Below are 14,193 nucleotides of genomic sequence, written 5' to 3' on the forward strand. Positions count from 1 at the left end.
AGAAAGCATTTTCAATATGCTTCCATTAGGAAGATCACTTACAAATAAGAGCCTTAACTCATGTGTATAGATTTTATGTTTTCTGTCCATAGTTTCTTTCCCACCAACTTGTACAATTCATGGAAACTGCAGATACTTTTTCCACAGCTCACTGTCTCATGTGAAACTTGTACATCTTACCAGAACTCTTTGTTTCTGTAACATGCTTTTTTGTGGTATTATGATGCCACCTCACCAATGTAATTATTTTGTTTGAAACCAGTGTTAAGTGTCACAACATAAATAAAACCATTGTTTTCATTACTACATTATCACACTAATACTAATCTAATGTTTGGCTTCTTGGAGCTCTTCAGAAGAAACTGGCAACTAAAATTTGCAGGTGTGTTCACAGATAAATTCTTAAACCAATATTGTAATTTCCTCATGACTGTCATTTATTGTAACTTTGATGTATATTGTTTTGTTCACACAGTTCAGATTTGCTGAATCTTGCCTAGACCTGAGGGTAGATCTGGTAACCTAAGTCATGAACTTGAGATAGTAATACAGAAAAGGTTGCATTTTTCAAGGTGTTTTTCTTTGTGTGTTTTAGTATTTAAGCACAACTGATCTGTCTCTTCATGGTCAACACTGAGTCATCACTCACTGGCATGGAGTAATGGAAAATGACTAACAGCAGCTACTTAGGAAGTAAAACTCTTCCTCAAAACAGAGCTGGGCTCTTTTCAATTGCATACTTCAGTTGCAAAGTAAATTTCACAACATAAATGCAGCCTCAGTGATACAAATATTAACATGCTGCTTTTCCTGAGTGGGTGTGACTTGAATGCCTAATCAAAATAGTGGTAGTTTGGCTAGTTTTGGTGAGGGACAGCTCACAAAAATATACAGTTGTACATCTGTGTAACTTGTAGTTTGGTTCTGATATTTCACGGTCTTAGGAAAAAAAAACCCTGACATTCTAAATCACAAGTGACTGAACCAACAAGTGTCCCTCTGCCTCTGTGAAAGGACACCTTAACTGAGGGCGGGACAGTAAGGGTACAGCAGGCATTCACCTTCTTGGAAAGAAGTTATGTTCCCCTCCTTCCATGTTGACTGTTTCTCATCACAGCACTGAAAGGAAGGCGGGGAGAGAGAATGGGAAGAATATGAAAAAACAAGAGATAAAACAAGCGATAAAACAACAAATTATTGCAGATGCTGGGGTGTGAAAGCTGCAGGGGGGCTCACTGGAAGCAGGTATGGCAGCTCCGCAAGTCGGAGAGGAGGCAAGAGTGAACATCCTCTACTTCTGTCAGCTTCTCAGCAGAGTCCCTGTGACTGCGGGATGGAGCCTGTGACCGCTTCATCTTTGACAAGTTTTACTTGGATAGCAACTTCTATTTCTCTGTCACTGCTTTTGAGGAGGAGTGGGGCTGGCTGGTGCTCCTGTCAGTTTTACATCTGGGAACATTAAGCAGCACCTAACTAGTTAAAGATATTTTCTGTATTCTCTTAAACAAGCAGAAATCTCCAATGTTCTGCTGTTCTTCACTGCAAACTGGAGACTGCAACATGGTACTGTTCACTCTGTATCACTCTACTTCAAAATATGATCTGCTCTAGTTCAAAAAGTATTCACGGACAAAGGTTCGGTAAGAAACCCAAGCAAGCACACTTTTTGTTTCTCCTTCAAAGACTCCTTTGAGTCTCCCCCACGAGTTATTTCCTCTATCTATAAGTGAATCACACGGAGAGTACCGGGGCTGGCTGTCTCCCTGCTGGTGGCACCCTCAGCAGGACCCGCGCCCGTCCCGCCTACCCCTGCACGGCACGGGCTCGCTGGGCCCGGGCTGAGGGCGGAGCCGCCTGACGGAAGCGGCCGCTCTCCGCCCGGTACAACTGCTCGGGGCCCGCCCGACCCTTCCCCGCGCCTCTCAGCCCCGAGGGGCACATCCCCCGTTTAATGAGGAGCTGTAATTTGAAACCACCAAGGAGGTACCGGGCTGAGCGGGGCCCGCCGCCACCCGGTCCGCCCCGCCCCATGCAGCGTCACGGCGGCGAACGCCGGGCCGGGCTGTGGCCGCAGCGATCCAGGCAGCCGCGGCGCTGCAGCTGCCGATTGGAGCGGCCGCCTGCCCATTGGCGGCCCCGGCTGTCACTCTGAACTCGCTGGGGCGGGAGCAATCGCTGCGGTGCCGGCGGTTGGCTGCATCTTCCGAGCGGCCACGTTTATTGGGCGCTCTGCCTACTGAGCCCTCCCCTCTCGCGTTGTGATTGGCCGGCGCGCCCCCCGCTCTCGCGGGCAGTCGCTGCTGGCTGCCCGGGCCGTCAGTCGCGCCCGGGCGGGGCGGGCACAGGGCGCTCCGGCCACCGCCCCCGCCCCGAGCACCGCCCCCGCTCCGCCCCGTCCCGCCCCGCCCCGCCCGCCGGCCCTGGCCCGGTCTCGCCTCGCCCCGGGTTCGCCGCGCCACCACCGCCAGCAGCCGCAGCAGCGGAGGCAGCGGCGCGCCCCGCCACCATGAAGGTGACCGTGGACTTCGAGGAGTGCCTGAAGGACTCGCCGCGCTTCAGGTGCCGCCGAGAAAGGGCCGGGCCGGGGTCGTGCCGGGGGACAGGAAGCGGGGCCGGGTGTGTGCGGGGCGGGCCGGGCTGTGCGGGCGCTGGGGGTGACAGGTGTGACGAGCTGCGGGCAGCCGGCCCTCAGTGGAGGGGCGGGCAGGGGCTGTGTGCGTGCTGCCGTGGTGTGGGGGCTCTGAGGAGGAAGGGGAGGGCGGTGTGGGAAGTGCAGGGAAGAGGGGCAGCGTGTGCGGGGCTGAGTGGGAAATGTGCGGGGCTGGGCTCCTGCGGAGGCAGCGCAGTGAGCACTGAGCACTGCTGGGGTCACGCCTTGGACGAGATGGGGGTGAATGGTGGCGGTGCAGGCAATGCTGCTCAGCCGAGCAATGTCAGCTGAGACTCGGGCTCAGGAGGGTGAACTCTGTGGGGGTCTCTCCTCGGTTCTTCAGAGTTGTGCTCACACTTCAGTTCCCAGCGTCTCCTGCCTGAGTCTGTTCCATGGTCCGGGTTCGGTGTGGCCCCTGTTGGGGTGCCAGTAGCAAACAAGCTCAGTATCGTCTTACTTCCTGTTGTCAGAGCAAAGCACGCACTCCTTTGTTTTTCCCCAGTCGAGTGACCAGTTGTCTGTCCTTGCTGTAGGGTTATTTCTGCTAATGTCAGGCAACATTTCCCTCAGTCTTCCCTTATGTTTTTACCCATTCTATATATGTATTTTACACCGTTGTATCTAATCAACACAGTTGTGCCTCTCTTTGGGATGCGTGGCTGGTGTGTGCCTACATTCACCCAGTTTTTGTGCCTGGTATTACCCTGCTAGATGCTGGAGACACAAACAGCTCCATGACGTGATGTGTCACTGCTGTGCGTGTCCTGTCCCACACCGCGCTCATATCTCAAGAGCCCGTGGCTCTGTGGTGAGCTCTGGATGTTGAGGGAAATAGTGCTGCTCTTCCTCTGCTCTCTGCCTGGATGTTCACGCCTCCGCTTTGTATCAGCTTTAGCAATGCTGTGGTATCTGGGATGTAGAGGAAGTTGGAGAAGGAAGGTTGGTTGAATGGCTTACCCTTGGCAGAAGTTGGAGTTCCTGTTCTTCCCTCCTTTGCTCCTGCCTCTGCTGCCAGTTTGTCGCTGGCTGCCTCTCCCACGGGTTTTTGGTGGCTGTGACGTGTGTTGTGGGATCCTTCAGTGAGCCGGGTGCCCTGGCAGAGGAGGCTGGATGGTTCTCTGCCAGGTTAGTGAGTTGTGTTAGCCTCTCAGTGGGCGTGAAACCTACTAAAGCTTATGGGGAGTAGAGAGAGGAAACTTCACTGCCAGGAGCAAGGCTAGAGGAAGGCAGTGGAGAGTGAGACCTCCCTTAGGTCAGCAGGTAAGTTTTACATTGGCTTAGCTGTTTCACAAGCCTTTGTCCTGAGCTGGACATGCTTGCTAGTGTATATAAATTCAGAGACAACTGTATGTAGTGTTGGTCCATCCCATTTGGTGGCAATGCAGTTGTAGATTAGCATAATTTAACCACAGAACTATACCAGTAGTTGCATTATTTTAGTTACTCTTACCTGATAAAGTGCTAAATACACTTGAGCAAACAAGAAGTTGTGACTAAAATTCATGAGCAGAAGTGTGATGCAGTTTCTCCAAGGTAAGTCATAGTAGTTCATTTGAATTCACTTTGTAGCATTTTCCTTTTGCCCCTCTTGATTCCTTTCCTTCAAGGAAAAGAATCTGGAGCAAATCCCTTGTTAGGGTCTTCTAGTACCTCATGATCTTTTTCCCAGTCTGATACTACTACCTTTGAATAAATTGCAGAAAACCTTATGGTGTATGCCATCAAGACATCCTTCCAACCTTTAACTGATAGGAAATGGTTAAAATTGTTAGGTAGAATTCCTGTAGTATTTCTAAAAAAGTTCCATATCTTTCATTATTAGTCATCAATATTTGCTGTTATAATTTTGGTTATTCTTAATATTCATATAAAGTGTAGAAACCTTCTGAATGAAGGTTACTGCAGTGGTTTTATGGAGGGATGGCAGAGACACTGATGTAGAGCAAGGTCATGACAGAGTCCTGTGTTCTTGCAGGGGGTGGTGTGGACATAAAGCAGCCTCTTGCTCTGTGCTCTTGTAGCAAAGCTGAGCTGCGGCTCTCTCCTGACCTTGCTGAGCAGGAGGGTGTAGCCTCTGTCCTTCCTGTCAGTATCCCTGTCAGAGCTGTTGAATAAAACTGTGGGGAGGTATGGAATGAATAGAAATGTCACAGGTTACTTTCTTATGGTTGTGGTGATAACTGGGAGGGCACGGGTGAATCAGAGTTCCTGAGTCACTGAATCCCTGTTTTCATGGGGAACTATTTAAATCTTTCAAAACATGCTACCACAGGCAGCTTTAGCCACATGGCTTTCCTTGCTTATCTATTTCTCCTGAAGTTCATATTGATATTTCTTGGCTTTGAGATTTAATTGGGCCCCAAATCACAACACCTGAGGTCTGTTTCCTTGCTTAAAGTGCTTGTGGAGGGATGGTGGTTTGTAGCTGTTGAGGTGCTGATATGTGATGAGATAATAATGGCTATAAAGACTCACATCAGAAGTATGATGAGTTATTTCATAGCAAGGCATACCAGGTTTTTTTCACTCTCCAGTAGATGATAAAGAAATCTCTGAATTACAAAACCTGAAGCAATAATGGCTTATTGTATCACTAGATTTGTAAACTTAGAATATGCCAAATCAGTTTGTAGTTGGAGACTTGATGTTTAGAAACTGATTTTTGAGGTAGTGGGAAAGGCTACGAGTTCAGGCACACTTATGCAAATGTGTAGTCATGGTTTTTTCCTAAACTTGCTTTGAAAATTGTCTTGCTGTAATCACATGCTTTTCTGTCATGATCCCCTCTCCCAAAACATGGGCACACCAAAGAGCTGCTGAGGAAATGTGTTTGCAGTTCGTGTCCGTGACTTCCCATCAAATGAAGAAGTTGGCTGAGGAGGGGTTTTGGAGCAGCCCTTGAACAATAAGAACTGAGCTGTGCTGGCAAGTTCTGTGTACATAATCATGCATTCCTGCAGTAGTTTTAAATATGCAAATAGCATTGTGAAATAATTCTTTCTCCTTTAAACAATGAGAGTTTAAGTTTCAGAGTTTAATGGAACAGGCTTCTACTTTGCTGTTTCATTTTCATTTCTTCTTCTTCTACCTATAGAATGTTTTTTCTCAATGAGGTATCACTGTAGCAACCACATGAATCACTGGAACTAAATTACTAGAAAGGAGAAGCAATTTTAAGTGATGTGGAAATACAGCTGCTCTAAGTAGCAGTTAACAATTTTGATAAACAGCAAATAATAGAAAAAGCAAAATTCAATTGCTTGTAATCTGTGGAATTGTAGAACTCTCTTCAAAAACATTCCAGCTGATCCAGGCTTTAATAAAAAGCTCTGTGTTTTTGAGATCATTTCTTTGTCCTTATCTGTCACTGTTGCCAAAGTTTAAATTTTTTTTGCATTTAAATTTCTATTCATTTCCTGAGACCCCAGCTGCAGAACAGATGATGGGTGAATGAGGTAGATCAAAATATAAATGAAACTGTTGTCAATTACCATTCTTAGTAAAAGTATTTTTGGGTAGTTTCTGGGTCTAACTGTGGTTGTAGTGTATTCCCTTCAAAGGGACTCCTCTGGGGAGTGTTCCTGTTGCCTGAGCTGAAGCCTGCTCTGGGGGCAGCCTGTGTGTGAGGCTGCCTGGTCACTGGGCTTCCCTTTCTTCTCCTCCTTTGGCCCTGCTCTGTCTGTGTGGGGCCAGCTGAGCTGCCCCTCATGCTTATCCAGGAGATGCAGGTTGAAGAGGTCACTTGTGCCACTTTCTGGCTTTCTAGATTTATGATGTATATTTTCTCACTTGTTTTGCACTGTGTAACCAATGGTTTGTCACTAAGCATCTGTTTCCCAAGTAGTGGTAAACATTTTGTCACTTAAAGTATGAGTAATATAAGAAAGTAACTTATTTAACCTATTTGGAGTATGTTGTGTTCAGCAGTCAGAGAAATTATCAAAAGTGCCTAACTCAAAGATGCCTAAAAATATGCTTTGGTCTGCTTATTACCTTCTGAAGAAAATGTAAAGATAGGACCATCAGGAGAGCAGTGGGAAGGGTGCTGGAGGCAGCTGCTTCCTGCCCTGCTGTGAGGGGCACCAAACCCTGGTGTTCAGCGTGGATGGGGCTCCACTGAAACCTCTGGGCTGCTCCTGGGGGTGAGCTCAGCCACATGGCCAGTGTGAAATGGAATGAGACCAAGAACTGTGCGTACAAAATGTGGTTTGCTCAGACTTACCTAGCTGTTTTAGAACGAATTTCCAAAGAAATGTTTGGTCTGGGCTTTCTGCCCTTGGTGTTTGGGACTGAAAAGCAAGTTTGTAACGTGCTTGGCAAGGGAGGATGGAAACTATTGCAGAAGAATAGGAAAAAAGATACAATAAGTCAAAAGAAAAAGCTGCCAAGCATTTCCTTTGGAGTTTGCATTTAGCATATTTCATACTTACGTGGTTGTTAGCATTGATAATTTCCTGTATGAGACTGCAGAAGTGCACTTTTTGTAGCTGCAGTGACGTGCAGGACAGTCTAGGAGGGGTGTCAGTAACTTACACGTGTACAACATCCCTGTCCATGCTGCTGGGACTCTGCTGGAGTTAAACTTAGTTCAACTGATGCTAGGTTTCTAATTCTGCACTTCTGTGGGGATTGCAGTGACTGTCCTGTTCTGCTCAGGCTCTAGTCAATGGATTTATTTTTAAGTTTGTAACTATGCCTTTCAAATGTACATTAAGGAAATGATTGCCCTAAAGAAAGGGGGATGTATTTGAGCACAGTGTGCAATGTCAGAACATTTTTTTGAGGGAAATTTTTCAAGAATAAGGAAGGTTCATTGAAGATCACTCTCAAATATATCTCTGAAAAATCTTTCACACTGAAATACCTGAAAATATCTGAAAAAACTTAGTCGTAAATTGTTAACAATCCTTCCTAATGGAGATTAGAGAAATGTCCTGAAATCAGGATGTCTTTATTTGGTTAGTGCACCTACATTTTAAAAATAACAAAAAGTTGGCTGGCACAGTTATGAATAACAAAGGATAGTGTTATTAAGGGTGATTCTTTTTCTTTATTGTTTGATTGTGATTTATATTAACAAGAGCAAACTAAAAAATCTTAACTCTATCTCAAATTGCTAGTAGGAACTTAAAATGTTAACTTCCTCAGTTTTGGTCTTTTTACATATCTATCTGGAAATGTTTAAAAAAATCCCACAGTGAGAAGGGAGCTTATAGTGAAAGTAGAGACAAAATCTGCACGTTCTCATAACATTACTTTAGCACAGCAGCAGGATGCTTGCTGAAGAACTGATGTTAATTAAGCCTGAACAACTGATCTCTAATGAGTACTTGCAGAATTAGAGGACAGCTTATTTATGTGTGTGTGCAATGGAACTGTAATTATACAAGTCCTTATGGCCGTTCAGGTTTTAAATATAGATTTGAAGAGGTTTGTTCTTTAGCCTGGAGTGTCTCCTTTATGTTGGCTAAGCACATCTCATGTAATTACATTAGGAACCAAAGTTATGGAGATGGCAGTTTTATATTTTTTGGGAGGGGAGGAATAGTAATGTTAAAATCCCTGTAAAAGAAGGTCAGTAAATAGAATATTCATTGGAAAGGTAGCAAGTATAAAATAGAAAACTGTGTCTTGGGCTAGGTGGACTTTTTGGTGGCTCTGTTTTTTCACTGTACATATCTGTGAAACTGTTGGCCTCTGAATAGCAAATGTGCTGATTTCAGCAATGTTTGCAGCGTCCTGTGATCTCTTTTCAGGCTTAGCTTCTTGACAACCTTGCACTTAGAACCACATTATTTAGTCAGCATTTTCCCCATTCTTACTTTGTGCAGTGAACAATATGGCTTCAATTATTGCTAACTTTTTACTAGAGTAAATAATTCTGAAAATTTCCCAAAGCAAACTCTGTTCTTATAACCTGGTTTTGGAGAGAATAGGAAAGAAAAACGTCTAATTTCCATTGGCTACAGAAATTACTGTTTACAGACCAGAACCCTTTGCCTTAATCTTGATGCAGGCCTTACTGCCTGAATCAGTTTAGTATCTCATGGTGATGCAAATGCAGAAGTGTCATGTTTACATAGGCAGGAAATAGAAGAATAAATTGTGAGTAATTCAGGGTTTGGTTGGGGTTTTTTTTGTTTGCCTTTCAGTTGTACTTGCAGAATTCATTTTAAGAATATGTGTAGAAATTTTAAACTGTGGAAATGCATATGTGGTCTCTGAGAGCAGATACTGCTGGTTTTGCATTTAGATATTCCTGCGAGTTTAGGTAGTGATTTAGGTGCTTTGCCTTTTGCTAGTGGCAGATTTGTAACAAAAGTAAGGGCTGAAATTGCTGTCTGCAATGGAAGACCATGGGGAGGACATGCACATTAGTGTGTGGATAAATAACTGTAATGTTATTTCAGTACATGCAGGAGTTTTCCATACTTCTGTGTGAGGCAGTGTGAATCCTGATTTTGTTGTCACTCTTTCACATGACTAAAAGATCAGATTATGAACATGAGAAATAGTAGATATTATCATTATGACCATAAACTGGACAGCTTAAGCAGTCCAGTATACTCAAGCATTGTTTTGCCTTCCTGATAATCTTTTCAAGAGGATTCCTTGTGTATGTGGCAGAATAAGGATTTTATGGTTAATGTTTGCTTTATGAATATTAGAAACAGCCAGGCCTCGGACCTAGAGTAAATCAGTTGTTGTTGTGATGCACTGACTGTGTGAGGAGAAATCTAATTTATGGAGTGATCTCATGTATGCATTTTCAAATTGACAAGACACAGTGATAGACTAAGAAAATAATTTGTTGCAAAATAGTTCCTTCAAGTTCCTTTTATGAATGACAGGAGATTTTGAACAGAGAAAATCTCTGGTAAACTTATTGTTTAAGTGGCCTACTAGTGGCATGAGTCTTTCTGGAAATCAGGATTCCTTTTTGATGGTTGAAGTTATCTATTTGATATTTCAAGACTGCAGTATTCAGGCACAATACCCTTGGATAATTTTTATAGTTCACATTTCAATATTAATGAACATTGAAATAGTTGTATTGTGCTTCTGGACAGGAATCTAACAGTAGATGCATGTGCACAAACTGCCTTTTCGTTTAGTTAGTTTGTGATCTACCTTCAGCAACAGTTGTTAAAGGAAGACCCCTGCCTATGGTGTTGTCTTGATAAACATAAAGCAGAGCTAGTGGGAATTTGCATGGTGTGGTTTTGAAGTTTCTAAGTTGGATATAATACAAAAGAATTGAAGTAGTCACATGCAGTGAAATGTCTTCAGTCTGCTGAAATTTAAAAAACCATATTCTATGCAAGACAATTGCAGATTTCCATCTTGCTGTGTGCCAATTGTTAAGTAGGAACACATGCATATCAAACACACATTTCTGTGCATTTGAAATATTCTAGTCTTCAATTTTTAGTGATCTTGTAGTTATTATTAAAAATATGTGTAACTTATGTAATGCCAGAGATCACTTAACAGATTTTAGTCCTGATATTCGGAATTACATTGTAGATGGAAACTTGAATTCAGTCCTTTGGAACAAAGGGAAAGTGTCTTCTGTTCAGAGTTCTGACCAGGAATGTCATCCCTTCTGTCTGTCAAAAAAGAGGTGTGGAATGTGACCTGGGAGATGGGGTTTGGGTTTCTGCTCCTGTGGGCTCCACCCAGGGAGGCACTGAGCCCCCTCTGTGCCTGTGCTGTGGTCACACAGGGATCCCGTCCTTGGCACAGAGCTGGTGGCTGCTGTCACTCTGTGCTGCAAGTCCTGTCCCACCCTCTGATGCCTCCTTAGATTCCAGATCCCCACTGACTCCCTTGCTGCCCAAGCCACTGGTCAGTGGGCACTAATGGGGCTCTGAATGTTGATAATTTTTGGCATTAAAAGGTGTTGTTTGTGTGGGGTTTGGTTTTTTTTTTTTTTTTTGAGTACTTTGTGTAAGTAATCAGACTCAGCATTTGACTGGATTCTTGTGATAAATTTCAATGTAAAGAACATGTGGTGTTATAACAATCCTATTGGTTCTGTAAAACATGCTGTTGTTATTATACTTTTGGGTTAAGGTAACCCAAATAAGAACTCATAGATGAAGAAGAAAAGTCATGTAGGTGCAGCAGTGTTGGGCCTTGTGTTCTTCACTGGCACTAGCAAAAGGCACTGAGAAGCCTCACAGGCCAACTGGAAATGTAGCTTCTATCTTTCCTAGACTTCATGTACCATGTAAGTTGGAGTTCCTATCTATAGAAAGTGTTTAGTAAATAATGACCCAGGCCCCTTCCTTAAACAGGAAAAGGAGAATGCATCTCATGTGCTGTGTACCACCCCTCCTCTTAAGCCAGCTCTTAGGCTTAGGCTCCTTACAACTATTGATCTTCATTAAGATTTGATCCCAAGGAGCTCTTGATGTGTTTTAGCCATATGAGTCAGGATAAGGTGACCTGTGCCCTGGACATCACATGTTTCTGCTCTGTCATTCCCAAGGCACTTTAGCTGACTGATTTGGGTATCTGTGCATAGATACAGGGTTTGATCAGATAAGGCACAGCAGTTAGACAACAATTGCTTTGGCTTGGCCAGACAGGGCTGCTGTTAAGGATAAAAACTGTTCAAGACCACTGAGGAATCTGGTGTTTCATTGAGGATGCAGCTTCTGGCTGAATTTGTGTGTTACTAAATTGGACTCTGTTTAAAAAGACTACACACATTTACACACCTACTCTGTGGGATTATTCCTCAAAAGAAACTACAGGATTATTCTTCAGGAGAATCTCCAGTTTGTGGAGAATGATTTTTCAAAGTACTCATTTAACTTCATTTCTTTTGTCTAGTGTCTGATTGTGAAGAATGTATCTGCCTATTTATTCTATCCTACTTGATTTATCCCAAAAAGAATGATGAAAAATGTCAAGGGGAAGCATTGAATGTGCCTACTATTACAAAATATCCACTGAATTGTAAATATCAATCTTGCAAGATTTTGTTTGAAAATATTTGCAGTTTATTTGAAATGAAAAACCTTTAACATGTATTAATTAAAGGATAGGTAAGCTTCTGTTTGGTTGAAAAACAGCTTACCTGCAGTTAGCTTTGATAGATGAATGAAATCCCAAGGTCTTTAAAATCTCTTGATGACTAAAAGTAGTGGGAGAAAAGATACTAAATGTACCCAGAGAAGTTCCAGGGCTGTGGGTGTACTGCATGCATTTTGTAGTTTTTATATTATAAAGTTCCAAATGCTTTTTTTTTTTTTTTAATAGTTTATCATCATTTGAAAGAGATGAGGAGGAAAGGCAACTGGCCTTTCCAAATTTCAGAACAGTAAATTTGAGGAAAAACTATATTTCTCTATTGTCCTGCTCTAGTGCTTATCCATTCTCTTGGTTTGAGATTGGATTAATTTGACTGGCTGCTTCCATGTGAAGGCATAAAGGGCAAACCAACTGGTTTTTGTAGTATGCAGGAACAATAAAACTGCACAATAAAACTCTTAATTTACATGTAAAATGCACTTTAGGTTACTGAGTGGGAGATCCATATATGTATATTCACCTAATAGCTAAATAAAGATCAGGTTCAGATTCTGTGTATTACAACAAAGCTGCAGCCTTCTCTCTGACTGTCAAATAGAGCACTTGTACTGAAATATTCAACTCCTGAAATGGACAAAAAGGGTAAATACTTGCTGAGGACTTAGTCTTCATAGCAAATCTGAACCTTCCCTCAGGTTTCAGTAAAGAAGATCCACCTGATAAAAGTGGAATTGTAGACAGCTAATGGTGCTCAGCTCTTGTGAAACGTGGTGAGCTCTGGTTACACAGACTTTGCCAACTTATGCTGCTTTGTACCCAGCAGAGCTCCTCTAGTTAGGGTGTAAGGTTTAAATCAGCAACTAAGGGAGCTACAAAAAGAAAGGGACAGATGTTACCTAATTTTTCTGAAATGGAAGCAAACCCAGGATTCCTGTTGAGATCATGTGGTGTCTTTTTGTTTAATGGCACAGCACTCAGACCCGTGGCTGCCTGCACTTGACTCGGGGTTTCCTGTGTTTGTGCTTGGGTGCTGCTGGATCAGTTCTGAGTATTGATCCTGGCAGTGCTGTGCTGGGGCTATGCACTGGTGTTTACCCATTCTGCACTGGCTGCAGGTGAGGTACATAAGGGGTTTCTTTCCAAATCTTTCCAAATTAGTGTCTTCACTGCTCTTCAGACTGTTATTACTTACAGCTTTTTTAAGCAAAGTTGATAGGACTTCTTAGCATCTGACTGGTAACTCCAGATCTTGAGGCTAACAGGGTGTGTTTGTTAGATGTCCTATCTTGTATCTTTTGCAGTTGATTGCTTGATGGTTATATTTATGCTTCCACTTCCTGACCTTACTACATACTTGAGTTTTCAAATGTTGAAATCCTTCATTCCATCTGCTGCTTCTGTGTTCAAGATCCTGGGTGGTTGCTGAGATTTAAAAGATTAAAGCAGCTCTGTGATGTTGGCAACTTTTCAGCAGCAAGGCTTCTGTCCACCATCAGTTCCTTGAGCTCCTTTCTGCTGCCCTTTTTTTTTTTTTTGTTTTGGTTTTTTTTTTTTTGTTTTTTTTTTTTTTTTTTTTTTTTTTTGTTGCAAGATCTTGATACTGTAGTCCTACTTCCTTGTCTGGTAGTAGGTCCTCCTAAAAAGTTTTTGGCCCAATCTTGGATGTTGGAATCACTAGTCAAGAGCTGTGCTGGACATGTATTGAGATATGCTGCACTGTTCCCAACTTGCAGTATAATCTACTTCTTTTCCATGAACATTTCATGGTCACCATTGTGCCCCCATCTTGTTAACAGCTGTCTTCTGATGAACACAACACTGAAGTTGAAAGATAAGAAGATCCTGCCTCTCAGACTCTTTGTGGAGCAAACAGGTTGCTGATTTCCTGCTTAAGCTTACTGTCAGGCTCTCCTGGGATAGAAGAAGCTTAGGAGAGAAATATTAGGGGAAACCATTGGGAAAATAGGCATTTCTGGCAATTTACTCCAAAAGAGTATTGAGAGGAAAAATTCAAAAATTTAAACAGGTAGCACAGAAGTCCTTTTAGTCTGTGTGATAGACTGGGTCATACAGACTGTTAAATGCTAGTGCAAGCTTAGAGGTAATGAGTTTGGCTTCCAGAGGTGCATGTTAAGGGCAGTAGAACTTGTTCCTTTTTGAACACTGATTTGTTTATAATGTTCATTATCTTTGAGCTGTGTGTAGTCTAGCAGTAAAGAACAAATTAAGTGAAGTGTACATCTTTAAAGGATTTGTCCTACTTGTTATATTAGACCATATGAATTATTGAGGAGGAACTAAACCTTGTAGGTGCAGTGATACCTACAAGCACACCTTTGCTTTAACAATTTTATGAATTCAATAAATACCCTTGCTTTATTTCATTTGATTATTTTCTAAGTCTTACTTGAGAGAAGTAGAGGAATGATCCTGTTAATATTGAGGACTTGATTCCCGTGTCTCTGGGGAAATTTGAAATGCAGACAGTGTTTGCTATGTAC

The 14,193-nt window shown here is 42.8% G+C and overlaps 1 protein-coding gene across 3 annotated transcripts in view; it reads left to right on the plus strand.

Annotated features, from left to right (window-relative positions):
- The first annotated feature begins 2,311 nt into the window (after positions 1 to 2,311).
- ACAP2 (ArfGAP with coiled-coil, ankyrin repeat and PH domains 2) overlaps positions 2,312 to 14,193 on the plus strand; it is a 60,240-nt gene continuing 48,358 nt past the window's right edge. For 2 of the 3 annotated variants that reach the window (XM_074547189.1, XM_074547188.1), the window contains exon 1: positions 2,312 to 2,559. In XM_074547189.1, the coding sequence (XP_074403290.1) occupies positions 2,507 to 2,559 (53 nt within the window). In that variant the 5' untranslated portion in view covers positions 2,312 to 2,506. The remainder of the gene's footprint in view (positions 2,560 to 14,193) is intronic. The other variant, XM_074547190.1, reaches the window with a different exon arrangement.

Source organism: Zonotrichia albicollis, chromosome 9 (assembly GCF_047830755.1).
Source record: "Zonotrichia albicollis isolate bZonAlb1 chromosome 9, bZonAlb1.hap1, whole genome shotgun sequence".
In the NCBI taxonomy this organism is placed as follows: Eukaryota; Metazoa; Chordata; class Aves; order Passeriformes; family Passerellidae; genus Zonotrichia; species Zonotrichia albicollis.